The 23,968-nt window shown below is 38.6% G+C and overlaps 1 protein-coding gene across 29 annotated transcripts in view; it reads right to left on the bottom strand.

Moving 5' to 3' along the window:
* NRXN1 (neurexin 1) overlaps positions 1–23,968 on the bottom strand; it is a 1,287,731-nt gene that overhangs the window by 836,434 nt on the left and 427,329 nt on the right. For all 29 annotated transcript variants that reach the window (XM_089528929.1, XM_089528930.1, XM_089528947.1 and 26 more), the window contains one exon: positions 7,073–7,374. In XM_089528929.1, the coding sequence (XP_089385055.1) occupies positions 7,073–7,374 (302 nt within the window). The remainder of the gene's footprint in view (positions 1–7,072; positions 7,375–23,968) is intronic.

Genomic DNA, 23,968 nt, shown 5'->3' with positions numbered 1-23,968 from the left:
ACTAGGTGCCCAAAATCAATCACATGGCTGGGTGCCTTGTTGTGACCTCAGAGGGATTGACTCATGACAGCAGCAGTGGGACTGAGCAGCATAGCAGGATGCATGTGTAAACAGCTCCCTGGCATTGCTCTGAAGTCCTCCAATTTTTCAACAAAATCCAGAACAAAAGGTGATTTTTTTTCATACTGGTTTAGCCAGGGATAGTGTGGATGCAGAACTGACCTTCCTTTGTGAAGACAGTCCACATTCGATTTGGGCTTTGGCCATGTAGACAGGTCGTGGTGAGGGCAATGGGAAACCAGTGTAATTCCCCATGTAGGTATGTCCTTTTTTCATATGCAACCTTGCAAGAGAAGCCATTCTAGACCAAGTATTATTAATGACTGCTTCCATTTTGCTTTTCAGTGTCCTTGTCTCTTTATGTAATGCAAATGTTTTAATGAATTGCTTAGCAGTTTTTATCCTCGCAACAACACTAAGAAGGAAGTGTTGTTCTGTATATGCAGATGAAATCAGGATAGACACTTCAATGAATTGTTTCAGTTTAATGGCTGTGAAACATTTTGTAGTGGTCCCAATATTATGTTTTGAAGGAGGAGCTTATTTTGTTTCTGTTTTTGTCCCTGTATTATCTGAAAAGGCAAGTTACAAATCCATATACTTCTTGCCTCACGATTTCATTGTAGTGTTAGAAGCTGTTGTTTTGGGACTGCTGCTGCTTTCTCTCTGGCAGCTTCCATTTTGGTGAGAGTAGACATAAAATCTCATCACAGGTTTTGTTTAACACAGGTGTGTGGAACTGTGGCAGGTTTGAGAACCATTTTTTTTCACCCATGGCACTTTCTAGGGACTACATGGATTGCCAAAAATGGCAAAGAAACAAAAATGAACTGGATGTAACCAGAAATCTGATTTCTGCTTTTGAAACGTGTTTATTTTATGTTAAATAGAGCTTGGGGTGTGTGTTTTATAGCCTATTTGAGAGATGTATTGCCACTTCTAGGTGGCAATCCAGGCATCAGGAGGGTTAGAGGGTGACAGAAACAGCCTTGGGGCCTATATGCATCCCACTCAAGCTCTCAGACCATGTTCAGCATAATGTACAGCCTACTAATGACTAATCACTACCATAGCAGAAATATTTTTGTTATCACTTGCTTCAGGTTGGCTCTATGTATATTTAATAATAATAATTAATAATTTGTTTTATTTATATATCGCTGTTCCAAAGATCATAGCGGTGAACAGCAAGTAAGCTAATTAGCAAGTAAGCTAATTTGCCCCCAACAGTCTGGATACTCATTTTAGCAACCTCGGAAGGATGCAAGCCTGAGTCGAGCTTGGGCCCTTTTGCTGGTCTTGAACTCGCAACCTTGTGGTTTTGAGTGAATGGCTGCAGTACAGGCATTTAACCACTGCGCCACCAGGGTTGCATAGATGGGAAAAAGTATGGGGGGGAAGCACAGGACCTGATAGTCGCAGCTTGAGGAACATGTAGATAGTGGTCTAAGACTAAAAAAACAGTGATTATTATAAGCCTTTCTGTAATACAAGAGATATTTTTGTTTTTTGTTTTTTTATTTATATACCGCTATTCCAAAGATCATAGCGGTGAACAGCAAGTAAGCTAATTAGCAAGTAAGCTAAATTGCCCCCAACAGTCTGGGTACTCATTTTAGCAACCTCAGAAGGATGCAAGCCTGAGTCGAGCTTGGGCCCTTTCGCTGGTCTTGAACTCGCAACCTTGTGGTTTCGAGTGAATGGCTGCAGTACAGGCATTTAACCACTGCGCCACCAGGGCTCCATGATATGATATGGCTTCCTCTGTGGCTGCTCCCAGGTTATAGAACTCTTTTCCCAGGGAAGCTAGGTTGGCACCTTCCTAGCTGGCCATTAGTCACCATGCAAAGACTTTTCTATTCCAACAGGCTTTTGCGAAAGAAAAGACCCAGTATTACTTTAATTATACTATTTTTCAAAACTGCTTTTTAAAATTTACATTTCTGTGTTTTAAACTGTTTTAGTTTTGTTCCTAGTTAAATTCCCTTTTATTTATTGTTGGGTTTTTTGTATGTTTTAATTATATGGTACTTGCTTTAATTTGTAATCTGCCTTGAGTCTTGGTTTGGGTACAAAAGGCAGGATATAAATAATTATTGTTCTTGTTGTGAATGTGGCTGCTGTTGTTATGATTATAGTTGTGGCAACTCTTGTTGTTGTTTGTCCAAGAGTAACCAGAGTAGACTATACATATGGACATTACCAGATGATCAATTCAAAAATCGTATATATATATATATATATATATATAATTGGAAGTAAAAGATGGAGAAGCTCTAGTCTTGCACTCTGAACCAGACCAGGTGAGGACTATGGTCCAGACCATGAACTACTTACATCAAAAATTAGAATAAACCTGAAGAGGAAAGCAAAAATAGTCACCATACCAGCATATGATCTGAATGGTATCTCAACGGAATTTATAGACAATGTAAGAAATAGATTTCCACTATGAAGCATAATTGACTGGGAACCAGAAGAACTGCAGTCAGAAACCAAGGACATAACCAAGGAAGAATGTAGAAAGACAATGGCCAAAAAGAAAGGGAAGAACCAATGGATAACACACTAAATGCTTCAAGCAGTTAAGAGAAGAAGAGAAGCAAAAAAAAAAAAAAAAAGGGGGTGACAGGAACAAAACCAGAACTATGAATGCCACTGTTCAATGACTAGTGCACAAGGATATAAAGGACTGCTATAATAAATGCAGAGAAGAGAATAACATAAAAGGAAGAATGAGAAATCTCTTCCATAAGATCCAGGAACAAAAAGTGAAGTTCAAACCAAGGTCAGGATGCACTATGGTCAGAAGAGGAGCATACTACAAGATAAAGAAGAAATAAAAAGATGGATGCAATACACAGAAAAGCTATATAAAAGGGATGGAAAACTGAATGACACATTGAAGAATGAACTATAAATGAACCCCAAATTCTACAAAGTGAGGTAGAAGTTGCAATAAGAAAAAATCAGAAGACTAATTCACCAGTAACAAATGATATTCCTATTGAACTGCTGCAATGAACCCAGACTGAATCAACTCTAGTGCTACCTAAAATATACTTACAAATATGGAAAACAAAACGGTGGCCAACAGACTGGAAACAATCAATATATATCCCAGTCCACACAGAAAAAGTAGACACAAGAGACTGCAATAACTATAGGACTATAGCAATACAGTGCACCCTTTTTTTAAACAGGGGATCCGTTCCCGACCCTCCCGTGTAAAAAATCATGTATGCTTGAGTCCCACTGAAAGTAATGGGGCTTGTGCATGCGGCAGCGGCATGGCTGCACTCCATTACTTTAAATGGGATGCACTGCCCCTTGTACCCCCCGCGCTCCTGCAAGCTCCCTTGCGGCTTTCAGCGTATGCTGAAAGCCATGTATAGTGTATCAGTGTATGACGCGGGTGCGCTGTAATTTCTCATACACAATAATGTTAAAACTTCTGCAACTTCAATCATATATGGAGAGAGAAATCCAAGATTTGCAAACAGGATTCAGGAAAGGCAGATATTCTAGGGACCATATTGCAAACATACGATGGACAATGGAGTGCACCAAGAAATTCCAGAAGAAAATCAGGATCTAATTTATAGACTATAGCAAAGCCTTTGACTGCATAGACCATGTAAACTATGGATGGCTCTCAAAGACATGGGAGTGACAAGTGACAAGGAGGTCAGGCAATGCTGCATTTTATCACTCTTCTTGTTCAAAATGTACACAGAATATATCATATAAAAGGCAGGTTTAGACTCAGAAGAAGGAGGAGTGAAGATAGGAGGAAAGAACATCAACAATCTACTACTAGCAGAAACTTTCACAGACTTGGAACAATTACTAAGAGAGGTCAAAGCAGAAAGTGCAAAGGTAGGATTGCTGCTGAACATAAAGCAAACAAAAATAATGTTCACAGAGGTTCTATATAAATTCAACCTGGACAATGTAGAAATCAAAATAGTTAAAGACAGTCTGTATCTTGGAACAAACACTGATCAGAATGGAGACTGCAGCCAAGAAATCTGAAGAAGACTAAGAATGGAACAGGAGCTATGAAAGAAATAGAAAAGATCCTAAAGAGTAAAGAGTAACTGAGGACTAAAGTCAGAATCATCCAATCCATTGTACTCTCCATCATCATGTATGGATGTGAGAGCTGGACAGCAAAGAAGGCAGATAAGATCAATTCATTTGAGATGGGGTGCTGGAGAAAAGTGTTGAGGATACTGTCAACAAATAAAAGGTTTTTTGTGGGTTTTTTGGGCTATGTGGCCATGTTCTAGAAAATTTTCTTCCTGACGTTTCGCCAGCATCTGTGGCTGGCATCTTCAGAGAATAAAAGGGTCCTAGAACAGATCAAACAACTCTCTATGAAAGCCAAGATGATCAAAGTGAGGCTGTCCTTTGGTCACATGATGAGAAGGCATAAATCTTTTTAAAAGACAATAACATCAGGAAATATAGAAGGTAGTAGAAAGAGCAGAAGCCCACACAACAAATGGCTAGATTCAATCAGGAAGGTCATGGGCCCAAATCGTCAGAACCTAAGCAGAGCAGTGGATAATAGGAAGGCATGGAGATGTCTTATCCAAAGGGTCAGTGTGAGGTGGAGTTGACTCAAGGGCAGTAAACAACAAAAATAACCAGAGCAAAATGAAGATACTAACTGATTCAACCAAAGTACTATACCTTATTAGCCTAGCCTAGACAACAATGAAAATGATATAATACAGGTTGAGTCTCTCTCATCTGAAATGTGTGGGGTGAGAAGTGCTTTGGATTTTTGACTTTTTTGGATTGTGGAACATTTGCGTATAGACAAGTCTAAACATAAAAATAATTTATGTTTCATATACACCTTATAAACAAAGTTAATTTTACACATATTTTAAATAAATTTGTGCATGAAACAAAGTTTGTGTACAGTGAATCATTAGAAAGAAAAAGTATCACTATCTCTGCCATCTGTGTGCACAATTCTGGAGTATTTTTAATTTTTGGAATTCCAGATAAGGCAGACTCAATCTGTATTTAGACTTTACACTACCTACTCTTAAATCATTGTATGCAAGGCTGCCTGTTTTGTTTTGTTTTAAACTGGAAAAACGGCAGCAGAGGACATGACAGGGTTGCTTTGAAGGTTGATCAAATAATCAAGAGGTCACAAAGATGTTTTGACTTGCAAATCCAACTGAAACTGTTCAGAAGTTTTCAGTTTCTTTTATAATAAACTGTCTGGAGTACAATTCCACCATCACTCATATGTGGGCAGCATTCATTGATTTCAGAGGGATATCTGCATCAATAACATATGTGCAAAGGTGTTGCTATGAATTTTAAATTCTATTTCTAGAAGCATGTTGTCTGTATTTGGAATATAAAGAAATATGAGCATAAATCCATCAGTATGACATCCTTCTTCATATTTCCATGGAATTACCATATGTGAGTGAGAAATTATTTGGATTGTCTAAAATTGAGTTCTAAGACTGAAATGAGTGGGAACTTAATATGGGCGGAGAAATTCAGTATAAATTCACGGCTCCTTTGCCCATGGCTATTAAGTGCATTAGGGTGAATATAGTGTGCCTTTGGTATCCAGGACCCCACATGGAAATCAACATTTGTGGATGCTCAGTTCCTATTATACAATGGCATAGGAAAAAGGTGTTCCTTATATAAAATGGCAAATCAAGGTTTGTTTTGAGGATTTGTTTTTTTTCAGATGGAGGGAATATTTTCACGTTATGGATGGCGTGCAGAATCAGTGGATAAGGAGGTCTGACTTTATATTAAAATAAGAAGGTAATAAAGATGTCTTTTATACCAGGAATAGAAGTTGTATAGCCCTCTGGCCATTATTCAGCCCTACAAAGCTCTTCAACCTAGACTGTACTTTTTCTCACCACCTCACCGCTGGTTCAGGGAGCCTCCAACATCAGATATTCACCTTTTAAATAGGTTGCAGAGCGACAAGTGTTTAACTTTTTTTTCCAAAACCTGAAACAGAGTTTCATCAATTCCAAGGTTTGTGGCTACATCCCCTGGAAAGTCCCCAAAGCAGAAAAGTGGTCCCCAGACCTGCTGCAGTTGCCCAACTGTGCTTTTTATGCTTCCATAGCAGTATCTGCTCCCATTGATGTTGTCTGAGGACTGGATGGGTAATCGTGTTGAGACACTTTAGATGAAATTGTGTCCCATTGATTTATATGTGTTAGGTTTCAATTCTATGTGCTTCCACAGTGGGACTTGTTTGTGAGTAAACATGCATTTAAAAAAAGAAAAGAAAAAGAAAATCTGTTCCACTGTTAAGTTACAATCTGTCTGTTAAGATCTTTTATTGCCTTTACTATATTGTACCCGTATGTTTGTTTGCATAGGAAAGTTTTATTCACACTTTTTTTACATCATTTGGGAATCACCTGGCTAGGTGTGCTACGATACATATGTGCCACTGTGTGAGCATTAGCCAAGATAAACTAGGAAGGATTCTATGCACATAGCTATTGCCTTAAGGGGCACATTTTTAATATTGATATCTAAAGATGTTAGAGCATGTTCATTGTTTTGCTTATTTACTTTCCAGCTGCATGGGTCAGTTTGGGGTTTATTCAAACAAAATTCATGATTTCTAGGCACAAATTAGAAACATTATTCTAGTAACACAACGAAATGCCCTCTGGATATCTACATGTAGAAGACAATCCCCTAAAACAGGACAGGTTGTCCAGATGCTTAAGTCTCCAAGTCAAAAGTCCTCACCGTCCTCTTAACATCCATCAGAGATGCAATAGTTGTTCCAAGCAAGCATAGCCCTCAACAACTTTCTAGGTATGCCTCTGCTCATGTGTGGCAGGAATGACCCATCTCTTGCTTACACCTACACTACATTGCAGAGATCTGCTAAACACTCAATGGCATGTTGTTCTAACTGCAAGATCAACCAAACACTTAGCTGGGGCAGAAGCATAGTCAGTTATTGCCATATCCATTGTACTGTTACCTGACGCAGATTCCTGGTTACTTTCACATCATGCCAGGCATTGTCATTAAATTTCCCATTCACAGGTTCCACCAGTGCTTCAAAGGCCCCTGAGCCCAAATTAATAACCAAGGAGACAGCTCCATTTTTCAGGGCGAGGTTGACATAATCCGCTGATTTCCCGGTGTGAAGCATTAGTCCATTCCTCTGAAGAGTTTTAAAGGACAGAGTTATTTCATCGCTGCTGCTCTGGATAGGATTCTGGGACAAGTCATAGCAGAAATACTCTGACCCCTTGAATGTTGCGATGTATTCTTCTTTTCCTAAAGAAATCATAGAAGAGAGAAAAAGTTTCTCAAACAGTGGTTCCAAAACAAATACAACTATTCATAAGTTACCAATTCCTCCTCCTCCACCACCACCTCATCATTATCAACAGGAATTCCTTTTGGGAATTATTACAAATACACTAGACACAAATACAAAAGTTGTAGTTTGTTCAATGTTTTGAGTGCTGTTTTGAGGCAGAAAAGTGGAATCATTAAAATGTATATACAGTGGGCTCTCGGTGTTTGGTCTGATATCCACTGTGGATATCAAAATCCGTGCATGCTCAAGTTGCATTATATAGAATGCTGTAGTAAAATGATATCTTTTGCATAAAATGGTAAAATCAAGGTTTCCTTTTTGGATTTTGTTTTGTTTTGGGTTTGGGTTTTGTTTTTGTTTTTTGGCAGATGGTGGGAATATTTTCAAGCTATTGATAGTAGGATCCATAGATCCATGAAGAATCTGTGATATGGAGGGCTGACTGTATAAATAAATGAATGGGCAATGAATTCTTTATAGCCTAATAAAAATTGGCACCATAAGGTTTATGAGGAGGAAGACATATGAACATGCCTGACATATTTTAATTATGAATCCTTCGGAATGTCTCATATTTTGAAAGTTGACCATTTCTGTTCATGGAAATTTTTGGTGAAGGATTTCTCCCATTCCTCTAGTTTGCTCTACTCTGAATTCCATTCCTTCTCAATATCAGCATAAACAAATGGACCCAAGCCCTACATGGCTTGGGTCCAGTTTACCTGAGGGAACGCCTCCTCCCATACAATCCTTCCCGCACTCTCAGTTCCTCTGGGAAGACTCTCTTGCAGTCTAAGAAAACCAGACTGGTAACGACTTCCCAGAGGACGTTTTCTGTTGCCGCTCCAAAAGTCTGGAATGACCTGCCAGAGGAGATCTGCCTTATAACATCTTTGGAGGCCTTTAAGAAGGCAATAAAAACGGATCTCTTCCGGCAGGCCTTCCCAAACTGACCTCCTCAGAATATTTACTCTCCAGTTGCACAGCTGTTCCCACTGGACTGTGATCGTGATTGATTTTATTGACTATTTTATTGGGAGAATTTTATTGGGAATTGTTGTTTTAATACTATTTTAGGGTGGGAAGGAGATAGAGAGTTAGGATTTGATATGTTTTGCTATGTTTTTACTTGTGGCTAGTTGTGTTGTATTTTCATTGTTCTTTTGTTTGTTGTTACCTGCCTCGATCCAATACAGGGAGAGGTGGAATACAAATTATTATTATTATTATTATTATTATTATTATTATTATTTCTAACAGCAATGGAATTTGAAAAGATCTACTTAAACTTCAATTCCCTTGCTTTTATTTGAAATTTGACTGTCCACATAACATGTCCCCCATGTAATAATAGTAATTTCATCCGGATGCTTATTGTGTCATGTTTTGTGGGCACACATATATGTTTCACCATGATCAAGCATGAGACAAAACTTGATTTTCATTCATGGTTTTGCATCAATGTAAAAATAGTCATGTGCTGGGAAAAATGAATGAAATGAAAGCTGTGCACTGTATAGTTGTCTCTGTAACATTTAGTGAACAAAATAAAAGAATGTAAAGAATTCCTAATACATTGGTTCTAAGGATGAATTAAAAAAAATTTTGAGTTGTGTTTCAATTTGACCAAACCAGAATCTGAAACACAATACAACTGGACACAAAGAGAGATATACTTTTGTGACATTTTGATATGGTCCATCAAGAAAAATAGGTATTAAAAATACGTTTTAAAAAAGGTTTACACAGAAAACTGTACATGTAAAATGGCATACCAAAATGTTCATATCTAGAAAAATGTACAAATATATGCTTTTCTCAATGGAAACATCACTTGCACACAAAAGCATACACAAAAATGAATGCAGTTGAACAATATGTATAAAACTATGCACATTTTGAAAAATAAGCAAGAAAACATATAAACATTTTCATATGGGTGAAAAACAAATTTACAGTCCACTACAGGACCAAGATTGAATGAAAATAGCAATGGAAAGATTAATTCCCATTCATTCATGTTGCATTTTTGGATAAAATTAAGTTCATTAAAAAAAATCAGATAGTATTCCTAATAATATAATAATAATGTATCCTGTCAAAAAGGGTGTTTATTGGATCTGAGAACAGACAAGAAAGCTATGATATGTTTCCTTTTAGTGGTGTTATATCCCAGTGTATAGTTGTGAGAGTTTCTTCAAAGTTGTGTGGTAAAGACTGTTATGCTGAGCAAAAGGAATCCAAGATTTTCTTCTAATCTTGAAAAACTTTTTTCTGAATTTTTACTGCACTTTTAAAAAAAATGGCCAATTTGAATTTTCACATTTTAATTTTTATATGAAATTTTGCATTTAAGATTCAAAATTGGGGTGTGATATTGTATAGCAGAATACGGTCATTTAGGTATGTTTTTATTTTGGCTCATTTTAACAGTAAAGTTGCACACAGTGGGCAACTGTGAAATACAAAATCCTGCTATCAAATACTGTGACATACTGACCACCACAGAATGTCAATGAGCAAGTATCATCTACCAGTTTTATAACTACATGCCTACTATCACTGAAAATGAAACATCATGGCTTATATGAACCATTGCTAGGCAAACATCTGACCATCAAATCCTCCCATTTAGTGATGCAAGATCTCCCTGTATCTCCTTATATCAGCATTAATTGGATTTATCCCTAATCCCCAGTATTTTCAGATTTCCTCCTGAAACACACACAGAGAGACATCCTTTTCTAGCTATAGAAAGCTCTACCATCTGCTGAAGGATTTGGACAGCTGTAGCAAAGTAACACTGGTATAGAATTCAGCTGACATCCACACCAGATTAAAGGGTCCTAAACTCAAAGCCAAATGTCTGGAGGATTGCAGCGGATGTGATGATGCACAGCCATTCAAAAGCAGAATTTCTATAATGGGAATTTGTTGTAAAATGACAATATGTATTCTCATTCAGACAGTTTTTTCTATATTCTGGGTGTCTTTTCTGTATCAGTGAGTGATTGATCCAGTTTCCAGAGCAATGAAAGCAAAAAAGACATATTCTATTGCCAACGATTTTACAATCGAATGTAACAATATCTAATGTAACAACAACCGGACATGAGACTCAACCATGGATAATGCCAACATCTTCATCCAAATTTCAAAGGAACCATTGGAAAAGGCAAAATTGGACTGGAGTTTTGTCAACTAAGGGAAGAACATAATGCTTTTCTCTGATGCTTACCTCAATCAAAAATAAATATATTCCTCTAAATGAGGACACATACACACAGACACATTTTTTTTTCTTGTGTGGAATGGCTAGGCTGAATCTCTAGGGAAAAAACATAGGTTAAATCTAAGTTTAGAATGAGGTACACAGCCATGTGAATGAGGCTGAGCACCTTGTTCTGACCTCAGATTGGAGTGGCCCACAGTGGCAGTAGTAGGAGGCACATCAGGATGCTTGTGCCAACAGCCACCCGGCATCAGAACAGATGCCCGAGGTAATAGAGCAGACAGGATCACAAAAAGGGGAAGGATAAGGTGGCATACACTAAATGTTAGCAGAAGCAAACATGTTGAAACTACCGATATGTGATGAGCTGTGCAATGGAGATAAGCACTGAGTGTACTATCATGAGCACACTATCATTCCTTGCAATACACTCACTGATACAGAAAAGACACCCAGAATATAGAAACTATGGCGCGTTATAGACCGCCCCTTTGAGGCGGCCTGTAGGCGCTGCTTTCCCCAGTGTATCGGGGCCTCAGCTGTCACAACGGCAGCTGCTGAGGCCCTGATCCGCCGCTTTTCAGGCTGCGGGGAAGCGGCAAAAGGCAGCTTCTCCGCAGCCTGGAAAGGGGTGTCCTTGGGGCTTCAAGCCCCAAGGACACCCCGCGGTGGCAGGGAGGAGGAGAAAGGGGCCGCTTGGACCCTTTCTCCCTTGCGTCACTGGGCGCAGCCGTCTGAAGGCTGCGCCCAGTGACGCAAAGCAGGAAGGAGCTCTGAAACAGAGCTCCTTCTGGGGTCGCGCAAAGGGCGCCATAGGTGCCGTGGCGCGGCCCCAATATGTCACAACCGCGCCGCCTACAAACGAGGCAGCGCGGTCGTGACATATTGATGGCGGCAGCCATGTGGAACGCAGCCGCCATTTTGTGCGTGCAGCGTGTACTAGGCTTAGGGGGGTGCGGAAGCACCACCCCTTCCCAACCCTAGTACGCGCTCTGCGCGTACTATACGGCCCGTTTGTAACGGGCCTATATTCCCTTGTAAAGAACCAACTCCATGAAGGCTTATATGTTTTGGTAGATCTATTGATTTTTTTTTTCATGCACAAGTCTGTAAAGTACATACTTTATTAGTGCACCTCCAGATTTATATACAGTGGAATATGTAAAACAATAACTGAAAAATCCATATAAAATCTACCAGGTTTTTATTATTTGTACTTTTTTTTCCAGAAAGGAGCTGGTTGGTCTGGTGAATGGTAGATCAAATAAAACTATGCATCCATCAGAAAAGACAGACTAAAGGAGATTAGCACATCCTTAACTGTAGTACAAAAACCAGAATGTCTAGCAAACATGCAAATACCTCTGTTCATTCAGCATGCCTCAATTAACAAAGCCTCTAACAAAGAAGTTCTGTTTTACAAAGAATATTTAAAGAGAAACCAGCCCAGCTCACTATGTTGCAACCGTAACTTTTTGAAGGACGTCGGAAGGAATATAATTGTTGTAAACAAATACAGTGACAGGGATCCTGGAACTCTTTCAAGAAGGTTACTGCCTTTTATGCCCCTTGTCAAGCTCTTTTGTAAAGAAACAAGGTGAAGTATTTTTGACTCCCATGCATTTTTCCTTCAGGAGGGACATAAGAATACGAGTCAGCAACTCTGTACTTATTTACTGGGGGGAAAAATTCCAGCTGGCACTGACCTTGGAAAGATCAAACCAGCATTGCCCGTACCAACAAATTTCTCTTTAATATGGATCATGACAGAGGTCTATCACTAAATCACAGAAATGCAATCTCGGAATGCTCATTCTTTGGCCATATTTTTCTTTATTTAATCAATACACAAATGGATTCTGCACTCAATGGAATATTTTTTTGGTGTTTCCTAATAGATTTATGTACCTTTAAGATCCTGCAATAAGGTTTTAAGATTCGACATATGATATATACAATTTTCATACCAGTGCTTACTGTGGGGTAAGCACTGTTAAAATGCCAGTACTGTTCATCTTTATTGACAACAAATGCTATGAAAAACAGCCACATGTTTTTCATGAACCTCTACTGCCCATTAAACAACACACAGTTAATGGAATATGTTATAGTCTTATCCTCTTTTCCCACTACAGTTTTCACTGTTTTTGCCCGTGTCATGAGGAATCTAAACTGGGATGATGACAGGTCCCTCTGAATCATTAACAAGCAGACTGTGTAGGCTTATTTGGTTTTGTATATAAAAAAAAAACCCAATGACTGGGATAGATATACAGGTGTCTAAAATGAAAGGAAAGGAAGGGGAGGAAATTTGAATTCTGTCTGGAGATCAACTGGTAGCCAGTGCAGGTGTAATAATTTCCTCCCTTTTCTTTCCTTTGATTTTAAGCCTAAAGATTTTGAAAATATAGCACACCGCATTATACACACACACTACAACTCCATATTTAAAATTCAAAAGACCTGCCTAAATAAATATGTTTTCACCTAATGCCAGAAAGAAAAGAAAGAGTGGTCCAATTGGATCTCCCATGGGAGGGAGTGCTACAATGGGAGCCACCATGGAAAAGGCTCTCTCCCGAGTCCTCACCAACTGTGCCTATGAAGGTGGTGGCAATGTCAGAAAGCCTTTAAGATTTTAACACACATCATGGCTAACATAATGATATACCATCTTTTAGAGAGTCTGGACACAAGCGGTGTAGGGCTTTCAAAGTCAAAACCAGCACTTTGAATTCTGTCTGTAGCTCAACCAGTAGCCAATGCAGGTGTAATAATTTCCTCCCAGCTGGCAAATGGCATTATACTTGCTATTTTCACATAAACTTTGATCATCTAGCAAAACAAATCCTTTGCATTCCTTTCATTGAGCTCTGCTGGCCTTAACCTGGCCCTCCCCATGAGAAAAATCTCTCCTGCCTTCCCTTGCTGCTACTTCTGGGGTGACATTTGAAGGGAGCATTTGAATAATTTGCACAGTTTGCCTGTCACAGATAACAGTGAAGTTGGACAGAATACCCTGTAGCTTTACTATGCTTGTGTATTACATGTGTAATCTTTAATTTAGAATCATAGAATCATAGTGTTGCCAGAGACCATAAGAGACATCCAGTCCAACCTCCTGCCATGCAGGAAGACACAATCAAAGCACCGCTGACAGATGGCCATCCAGCCTCTGTTTAAAAATATCCAGAGAAGGAGACTCCACCACACTCTGAGGCAGTGTGTTCCACTGTCAAACAGCTCTTACTGTCAGAAAGTTCTTCTTAATGTTGATCTGGAATCTCTTTTCCTGCAATTTGCATCCATTGCTCTGGGTCCTAGTCTCTGGAGCAGCAAAAACACACTTGCTCCATCTTCAGTATGATACCTTTTGAAATATTTAAACATGGCTGTCATGTCATCTCTTAACCTTAGCTTCTCCAGGGTGAAGATACCCAGCTGTCTAAGCTGCTCCTCATAGGGCATGGTTTCCAGACTTTTCATTGTCTTGGCCACTCTCCTCTGGACACACTCCAGCTTGTCAATATCCCTCCTGAATTGTGGTGCCCAGAACTGGACACAGTATTCTAGATGAGGTCAGACCTCATACCCAAGTCTCTAATTTGTCAGTGCCATCTTGGGAATCCCCATTCCTACAGGTCAGGTACTTAGGTATCAGAATTCAGAATTCAGTACTAGTTTTGTTTTGTCTTTATTTTTTTTAAAAAATACATTTCATTTACTTCCTTTCTTCCCAGTCACTTTATGGTCATGTGGGGGACTGGCCTAACTTTTCAAACTACATTGATCACCTTCCAAGTCCACCTTAAGTGAATACTTCAAGGAAGAAGCAGGCTTGTAAATATAACACAGCAACCTTTATTTTATTCATGAACCTTCTTTGAAGAGATCACTGGGCTTCAAAATCTAGTGTGATATATCCTGCACGTTTTGATTGACCAAAAAAAGAAAAAGAAAAAAGAAGAAGATATTGCCACAATACCTTCAGTATTCTGGGTGTAATCTATGTTACTGTTCATTTTGGACTTTTAGTTCATTCATTCATTCATTCATTCATTCATGCATTCATTTTTAAGTATATATATATATATATATTTAAAAAAAAAACAAGTTTGGGTGATGGCTGTAGGAGGAGTGGAATCCTCTAACAATGAAGTTCTGGCCTTCTAGATGTTGTTGTAAACCAAATTTCATCAATCCCAGCAAGTTCAGCCACCGGTGAAGTGTAGTGGAAAAGGAGATATAAGCAGTGACATATAGTAGGAAATGAAAGTTAAGTATCTCTTTTTCGTTCAGCAGATAGAAGTCTGAGAGAGCTGTAGGTGGCACAGAAAGTAGGCAATGGTTGGAAGAGGAAGTAAATGTTGGCTGAGAAAGAACATAAGGGTGGTGAGATGTAAAAAGAGGATAGGACTTTGGCACCACCATTAAATGTGGTGTCAAAAAAGAAAATGTCAGCAAGTGTGACTTGACATGCAAGGCAGAAGAGCAAATCCTCTGGTTTGTTTTCATGTTTTTAACGAGCATATGCAGAAATTAACAGTCAAAGACCTCCATGGCACAAACACAATAATCTGCATGGTCCTATTAAGCAATGCACTCATAGGCAAGTTTCAAAGGTTACTGGAAACTGCAGAAACCTTAGATTGAACAAAATTTGTAATTTAAAAAGATTTTCAACAAGTTCCACTATAGGGATAGGGACAACATATCTCAAGAACATTAGATGAAATCAATAAAAAAATTAGTTAAGAAATATTCTAACAAAAAAGGAAGATTTATAATATTTTAACTATAGTACCTGACTTTAACTAATTACATTAAGATATAATCTGTGCATTCATTTAATTCCACAATTAAACTATTAATTTAGTTTGTATTTATTGCAATAAAGTAGGAAGGAGAAGAAGCCCATTGGAGGAAAGGTTCGGTATAAATATAAATAATGTAATTAATTAAAGACAGATTTTTCTTCAAAGAAGGATATTTTCTCACATAGAGCAACTGAAGGAAAATTTCAATGTGGGAATAACTACAAATACACCCTATCTGTCTAAATGGGGGTTTAAAATACTACAGATCCATTTAAGAAATCATATACATAGATGTGCCAAGTTTTATCATCAGATGATTTTAAAAATGTAAATAGCCATGGGAACATTTGTTCATTTCAGTTGATAATTATCATATGATAACTCTGTTCATTCTAACATTAAAAGGTTTTAAACCAGCAAGTAGTAAAGGGTGGTCTGCTTTACCTCCAGACATGCCTCATCTAGCTCAGAAAACTGCATTTTAAAGCTCTTAATCCTTGGAATTTGAATGGGATCCCCATGGGAATCAATAAGCTAAAAAAGGGTGGAAAGTAATGAATTATAAGGGAGGGAGAAAGCAGTATCTAGAGAAGGATTACTTGTGAGGTGGATGAGAAAGTAGGTGTTAAAAAATTAATGCAGCTGTTTTCTTCTCTGCCAAGCTCAAATCAGAGATTGGAGGCAGAGAAAGTGAAATAACGGATGGCATTTTTCAATTTTATTGTGGTAAGGCTTTTTGCTCAGGCACTGAACATAGACCAAAATGTCAATTTCACATAAACCTGTTTTTGTTCCCCTTTTAACATAAATGCAATCGAATTAGATTTCTTTTTTAAGCTTATTAAGAATTAACTAGACACACTAACCCTTTTCTACAAACAATTCCATCTTTGCATTTTAAAGTGGGTTTTTATAAATCTCTGTTCACTGTCCCTATTGGTGAAATTGTCAGCTTCTGGAAAAAGAGCAGGTTATTTTATGGTCTGTTTAAAATTTATTGTTTTTGATGATTCACCCTTCTCTGTTTTATGCTAGTTTTATTTCTCCGTCAGCATATAACAAAGTATAATAGAATTCCACATCTGTTCAAGTATCATTAAAGGCCTGCCTTGCTTCCTCTCTCCAGATGATCAGAATAAATGGCTTTTCTTTTCTTTTTAAAGCAGCTGTTAAAAGATGAATCTTCAAAAAAAAAAAGTTTTGGAGAGAAAGAAAGAGAATTAGAACCTCTCCTTTTTAAAAAAAGGATGAAGATTAACATGCCCTCCAACATTTCACAGGTGAAAATCAGGACACTCATGGCCAAACAACATCAGTCAAGATGGCAAAAGTTATTACTGAGGAATAACACTTAGGCAAGGAAAGGCTGCAGCATTTTGCTTTTGCCTGCCTCAACAGGGAAGGACAAGACTTCTCCTTCTCCTTCTGGTTGAGTCCATTGAGTGCAAACTAATTTTGCATTTTGAGCTCAAGTTTGCAGCAACCAAAGTAAGCTGGAGAGAAAGCAGGGAACTAGGAGGATGAGAGAAAAATTGGAACATTTTAAGTAAAAGTGAGAGGACATAGGATTAATCCGGATTGTGCCTGCCAAATCAAGGCCACTGCAGAACATAGGGCTGAAACAGATGGCCCAAAAGCACCAGATTGGGGCTGCTACAAAGCCCCATGCCATGGCAGTGCAGCAACCGCACACTATGCCTCCCACACGGTGTTTTCCCAGCACAAAAAGAAGCGGCAGAAATCCTCTCCTTTTTGCTCCAGGAAAAAGGCCCCTTTGTCACTACGGCGGCAGTTTTTTGGAGCTAAATGCCATGCTACCGAAGCACTGAAAAACTGCTGCCATGTGGGCAGTGAGGTGGCTTCATGGCATGTTCCCAGCATCTTGGGGGTGAGTGTCATGCGCACGCTAGGCCCCAAGCCACCAGGAACACACCACATTTTACAAAAAGATCATAAAAGCAAAGTTTGGCTTAGTTCTTCCTTTTTGTCACCATCTCCTTTATTATTTTGTCCTTTTCTCACTAAAGAAAGCAAAAAGCCTAAGGTTGAAGCTAGTTTTCATTGATCTATTCCCAATTTGTTTATTTATTAGCCCAAATTTGCTTTTGGTGGCTGAGTATGAGGTTAGGAAGCAGAGTAGGGTCAGTTCTTTTTCCCTTCCAGCGTTTTTTTCCCCCACTCAAAATATGCAAGTTGCTTTTTCTTCCGCCAGTCTAACACAACTTATGATACATCGAAGTAAACCTAGCCAAAAGAAAATATATAGTGGCCCATCAGCATCAGAAGTTCAATAAATTCTTTATCTCAAAATAATAATAATAAAAAATGTTTGCACTAAAGCAGGGGTAGGCAACCTGCGGCCCGCGGGCCGGATGCAGCCCGGCAAGGCCTTGGGACCGGCCTCCACCTGGCCTTGCCGCCGATTGCCGCCGGAGCCTTTGGCCTCTCGTGTGAGGGCGTGGGGCCTTTGGCCTATCAGGAGGAGGCGGGCAAGGGGGGGCAAGCGGCGGGCAAGGGGGGCAATTGTCTATAGAAGCCTCCAAAACATGCATTTATATTAACTTTTTTAAAAAAAATCAGCAAATTTTTTAGCGTGTCCTCCATCTTTTATAAAAAAGTGTCCTCCATTTGAAAATGTTGTCCTACATTTGTCCCGGTTTATTTATTTAATTAATTTTTACAAAAATATTTAATTATTTAATTTTTGGCTTCGGACCCCCAGTTGTCTGAGGGACAGCAATCCGGCCCCTGGCTCAAAAAGCTTGCCTACCCCTGCACTAAAGCATGTGCAGATATTAGTAATGCTTGTTTCATTACTCTCTGTGAGGGTTTTTTGTTATTAAAAAGGTCATTTATTTCAGTGATTTATTCATTAAATCCATGTTTGGTTCATTACACATTCATTATCAGTGCATTCATGTTCATAACTCTCACTAGTTTTCATTATCCATTATTTTCAATGGGCAATGGGGCTACCAAGGCAAAAGCATTCATTGCAACTGATTCCATTCTCATTGTAGGCTTTCTCTGAGGTTGCAAGGTATTTAAATTGTGCTCAGTGGAAAGAAGATTAAAATTGGAGGCCATTGCATTCAGCTTTTCCATAATGTTCCAAAGGGATTTGAAAAAGATAGTCAAGATAATAATAATAATAATAATAATAATAATAATAATAATAATAGGATTTATTTATATGCCGCCCAATCACTGGGAATCCGGGCAGCTTACAACAGAGGGGATAGTAGACAGTTCCCTGCCCTCAGTTTTGAGTCCCAGGAGACCCTGAGATGGAGGATCTTGGATTGATGAGAATCCTTGCATTTCATTCTGCACAAAATGCACCCATGGATTTTATGAACAGAAAACAGCATTTATTTCCTGTGTAGAAAATATGAATCAAGAAATTGAGACTGAAAATAGCCCGGAATTGCATCCTTAGCCAGGTTGAGAGGTGCCATCCACCAAAATGTGGAGACCACACAATTCTCACCAAAATAATCAATAATAATAATAATCAATATTATGTCAGCAGGAAGTCTAAAATGGTGACTGATTTTCACTGCAAGAGGAAAATGATCTACAAGAAGGTTAATTATTCAGAGCTTCTCAGAGAATAGCCCAATAATTTTCAGTGTCAGAGTCCAAGTTTCCACTGGCATCACCTCCTTCCATATAATCTATTCCATACACTGAGATCCTGTGGAGGACATTTACTTCAGCTGACCAAAGTGGCAACTGTCACCCCAAAGACATTTTCATTGGTCATCCCTAGACTGTGAACTGACTAGCCAGGAGAGATTTGACATCCAAACCTGCTTTCTGAATTCAAAACAGTATTAAAGATCTATCTCTTCTGGCAGGACTATCCAGTCAGTTTTAAACCATTAATTTTAAATTGGTATATTTTAAATTTTATGTTGGATTATTTTAGTGTGTCCTATAGTTACCTGTTTTAACTTAATGTGTTTAAATGTGTTTATTGTGTTCTAATGTATGTTTCCCCCCACCTCACCTTGGGGAAAGTCCGGTAAGATAACAATAACAACAACAACAACAATAACCTGCATAAAGAAACTGGGAGGAACAACCAAAGCTCCAGTGTCTAAATACCTTGTTTATTAAAACACACATCAAGAGATGATACAAATTTCAATTAAATCTACCCAGTAACCATATAAAATAACTAATAACTGTCAGCTAGTTTTAAAAAATCATTCTTTCTACTCAAAGATCCCAGAATCATTCATGAGGAAAGAGGTATTTTGGAGAGTGGGGCTTCAGGGAAGTGTTTTTGATTGTTTCTGTGCATTTTAAAGAGGATTCAGGCAAGATTTTCAGGTAAAACCCACCCCCAAGACATGCCAAAATAATTGGGGGAGATTGCTTTGGAAGAGTAGCAAGGGGCTACAGAGGCAATAAAAGAACGGTTTGGAGTCAGGCTGCACTACAGGCTGCACTGGCCTATTGAAACGAGGCACAATAATGCTGTGCTTTAAATGCAACCAGGCTCAAAACTGGGGATTTGGCAACAAGACCCACAAACCTTATCTTGTATTTCCTAGGACAGCTTGTAGGTAGAAAGAATATGTAGCCTAGTCTTCCTGCACTACCACAGTGGCAGGAAGAAATACTATAGTTAGTCTCTCTTGAATCAAGTAAAGCAAGGAGCCAAGAAGAACCTACTTGTCCTTTATCTAAGAATTTTCTATGCTTGGCCCTCTGCCCAGCCGGAGGATCTCACATTTGTATTTCATAAGCAGTTAAAGGATGTTTGCAGTTTTACCAAGGAAAAGTTTTTATCTTCATTAGATAATGTCAAAAGGTTTGCAACCAGCAAGGTCACTGAGCTTGACTTGATAGCTCCTGGAAGGAATGTTTTATTATGTCTTTGAGTCTGTCTAGTTGTTTCTGCAGGTTCTATTTGTGGAGAACTGCAGGGCTTGGCACTGGAAAACTGAAGCATCTGTGGATGGCATCTGTGAATAATTATATTTTTGCTTAGTAATGATATACAGGCAAATGTCCTGCCAGTTCTTGGCCTTCCTCAGCTCTAATGAATGCTCAAAGCGTTAAAGTCTCTCCAGCAATCAAGAGGAACTTCACTTCTCCCAGCACAGTTCATCTTTCCACCTGGCACATTTAAGGTCCCCTACAGTCTCGCAACACCTATGGAGCAACAGGATGATGTCCTATGGCTATGGGTATCAAAATGTCATGTTATATGAAAGCTGCTGCTTTTCCATTAGGTAGATCACAGCATCCAATCTGCAGCACAAGAGTCAGAAATTGCACAGGTAGAAAAGTCTTGTGATAGTCCTACCCGTGGCATAGAATCACTTCTGTCTACCTCTTATGGATGCAATGCTGTCTGCTCCTCACTTCAGTGAATCAGAAGCAAAATAGGATATGATGATGGACACATCTGTTATATTAAAATACATGGCTGGTGCTTTGGATTTGTTCTCTATTTCTTTTCTCTTGATTCTTGAAAGTTTATGTAATACAAAGACTAAAAAAATTAAACAATAAGGACATAATTTAATTCTTGGCAGCTGTTCTCTGCCTGTGGAATTACTTTCCATGGGAGTTTAGGTGATCCCCCTTCATGTTCTCCTTCTGCCACCGAGACCTTTTTATTATGCAGATGGACTCAATGCAGCAATAAACAATGCAAGATGGTTGACCAAAACTTGTTTATCCCATTTATGTACAAATAAAAATGATTTCAAAAAATAAAATATTACGTGTTTAGGTTCCAAATAGGGTTACCAGAGTAAAAACTGGAGAAGGCTCCATTATCGGTACTGTGGTAATGGGAGACTATTTAGAAGAGAGAATGTCAGCATAAAAAGCAAAACCTGCTGAAATTCCCTCTTCTATACAAGCATTAAAAGTGCAGAAGCCCCCTCTAGTTTTCTCTATGGCAACCTCTCACACCAAATACAGGTATATTTAGTCATAAATGCCTTTATTAAACATCATGAATGCACAAATCACTAAGTTCAAGGGTCAATTTTGCATAGAATATGTACCATAGCTGGTCAGAGTATATATGAAAAGTAAAGTTTATATGTAAAGTAGAATAATAATTTGCTATCAAAGATATCAAATTAGTTGGTGTATTCACACAGATCACTGGGTATATGTTGATGGAAACAAACTATCCAGCTTTACAAAATTTCTTTGATTCATATGAGTCCCTCCAATGTGATCCAGCCTGAGAATCATCAGTGTTATTTCCTATGCAGAAAATGCAGTAATGGGATATTTATTTTTTTAGTGAAATTCCTCAAATCTAGGAATTTAATTCTTCCCTAAGTTTCTTCTCAAAGGAAACAATGAATAATTTTAGCAATTTTCTTTCCACTGTGAGAAGGTCTTTGAAAACCACTTAGTTTTCTGAGGATATTCACAATTCAGGATTCGTTCTGCACAAAATTCACATGTGGCTGTTTTGGACAGAAAACACCATTTTCTGTATAGATCTTACTTAAAGCTCTTCAAAACATTATGAAATTATGAGATGGATCTAAATGTAATTTACCAACTCCCCATCCCAGAGCAAAATTTTAAGAGCAATATAGCAAAATTCTTGCCTTGGACTGGAAGCTAGAGTTGTCAATGAACTATCTTTGACTCTCTTCCTCCTCATCCTTCCCATCAATATTTTTCTTATATGTTGTTTCTGAAGTAATACCATTCAGATTTTTATTTTAAATGTGGTTGAAAGTCCAGATTTCAAAACTAATCCAAATCACTCCCGACTGGGTCCAGACCAGATTGATCTGCCTCAAATAACACCTGATCTTTCTTACCCTTTCTCAGGCTAAACTGGCCCAATTCACTTTGGGATATGGCCAAAGCAATTGTGTGCAACTATCATCATCTATGTATATCAGTGAGGTTACTACAAGATTAAAAAAAAAAAGGTATATGACATAACAGCATCTGATGGAGGAAGAAACACAAAGCAAAAAATTATCCTTTTCATGTGCAGCACTTTTGTCCCTCTCCCATTTTTAGTTGGACAGCTTATCTCCTGTTGTTATTTCTGTCTTATGCTGTAAAAGCTGAAGGTATCACATAACTGAACTGTCATATGGTATCTTGGTATAATCCACTTTGGAGAGTCCAATCCTCTGTGTTCAAAACTCCTTTATTATAGACAGTCAAATGATACGTCAAGAAAATGATTGTGACCTACTTGTTATTATACACTATCACATCTCCTAATTTTCCTTGACTGCTTATTTACTTCTCAGTTTCCAGGGAATGCTCAGGTTTTATTGGAACCTGTACAGCAATTAAAGAAATCAAGCATATAATCAAATCGAGACTGCCAGGTCCTTTCACAGTGAAAGAAACAAGGAAAGGATCAGGGTGTTTAATCTCCAGGATTCAATTAATAGAGAGGATGAGTAATCTGCAGTCACTGAATCATTGTATTGGAATGATATAGAGACAAGAGGCATTGTCAGAAATGAGCAAACCCCAAATCCAATAATTGCACAATGACCTACAGATGCTATAACATCAACCATTGTGATTAATAGAAAGTATGCAAGGCAAAACCATATTTCTCATATGGCTGAGAGAATCTGATTCACGGAAGGCATGGGATACAGCTGGACTAATTCCATCCTGTTAAGAGCAGGGATAGTTACTTTGGTTTGAATTACACTAGGTTCTACTGGGAAAATGGTGTTCTGCAGGCTCTTTATGATCTGCTTTGATAATGGGCTCCCTATTATCTAAGCAACACAGCTGAGATATATAGTCTGTCCTCCAGGTAAATAAAGAGTTAATGATGTGATGTATTAGGTTACACTTATTGGGGGTCAGCATCATATAGGAGCAATAGAGGTCACAAGAGACATTTGTCCAATTAGGAGGAGCAGTTTGGGAGAACTGTTGAAGCTTCATGGTTTCAAGATGAATGCTTCTAAGAGCATAGTGCCAAGAAACACAAGACCTGAGAGACTCGGTGGAGATGTTCTGCCTGCCTCACCATCCCTAAAGACGCTTGGACTGGACAAAGAGGTCCAGACTCTTAGCTTTCGAAGAACATCCAAAGACCCAGAACACCATCTGCATTGTGAGTAGAGCAGAAATGTTCAGCTTGAGCATAATTTAATTTGTTTTATTTATATACCGCTATTCCAAAGATCATAGCGGTGAACAGCAAGTAAGCTAATTAGCAAGTAAGCTAATTTGCCCCCACCAGTCTGGGTACTCATTTTAGCGACCTCGGAAGGATGCAAGCCTGAGTCGAGTTTGGGCCCTTTTGCTGGTCTTGAACTCACAACCTTGTGGTTTTGAGTGAATGGCTGCAGTACAGGCATTTAACCACTGCGCCACCAGGACATATGTTTCTTTCTAACTGCAGCTGAATATGTTTTGTAAGTCCTTAACTTCTACAAATTACTATGTACGGATGTGAAAGCTGGAGAGTGAAGGAATCAGACAGAAAGAAAATCAACTCCTTTGAAATGTGGTGCT

The sequence above is a fragment of the Sceloporus occidentalis genome, unplaced genomic scaffold, assembly GCF_023333645.1.
Source record: "Sceloporus occidentalis isolate IW3139 unplaced genomic scaffold, rSceOcc1.0.p SCAF_6, whole genome shotgun sequence".
NCBI classification, from domain to species: Eukaryota; Metazoa; Chordata; class Lepidosauria; order Squamata; family Phrynosomatidae; genus Sceloporus; species Sceloporus occidentalis.
This window is presented reverse-complemented; position numbering and strand designations above follow the sequence as displayed.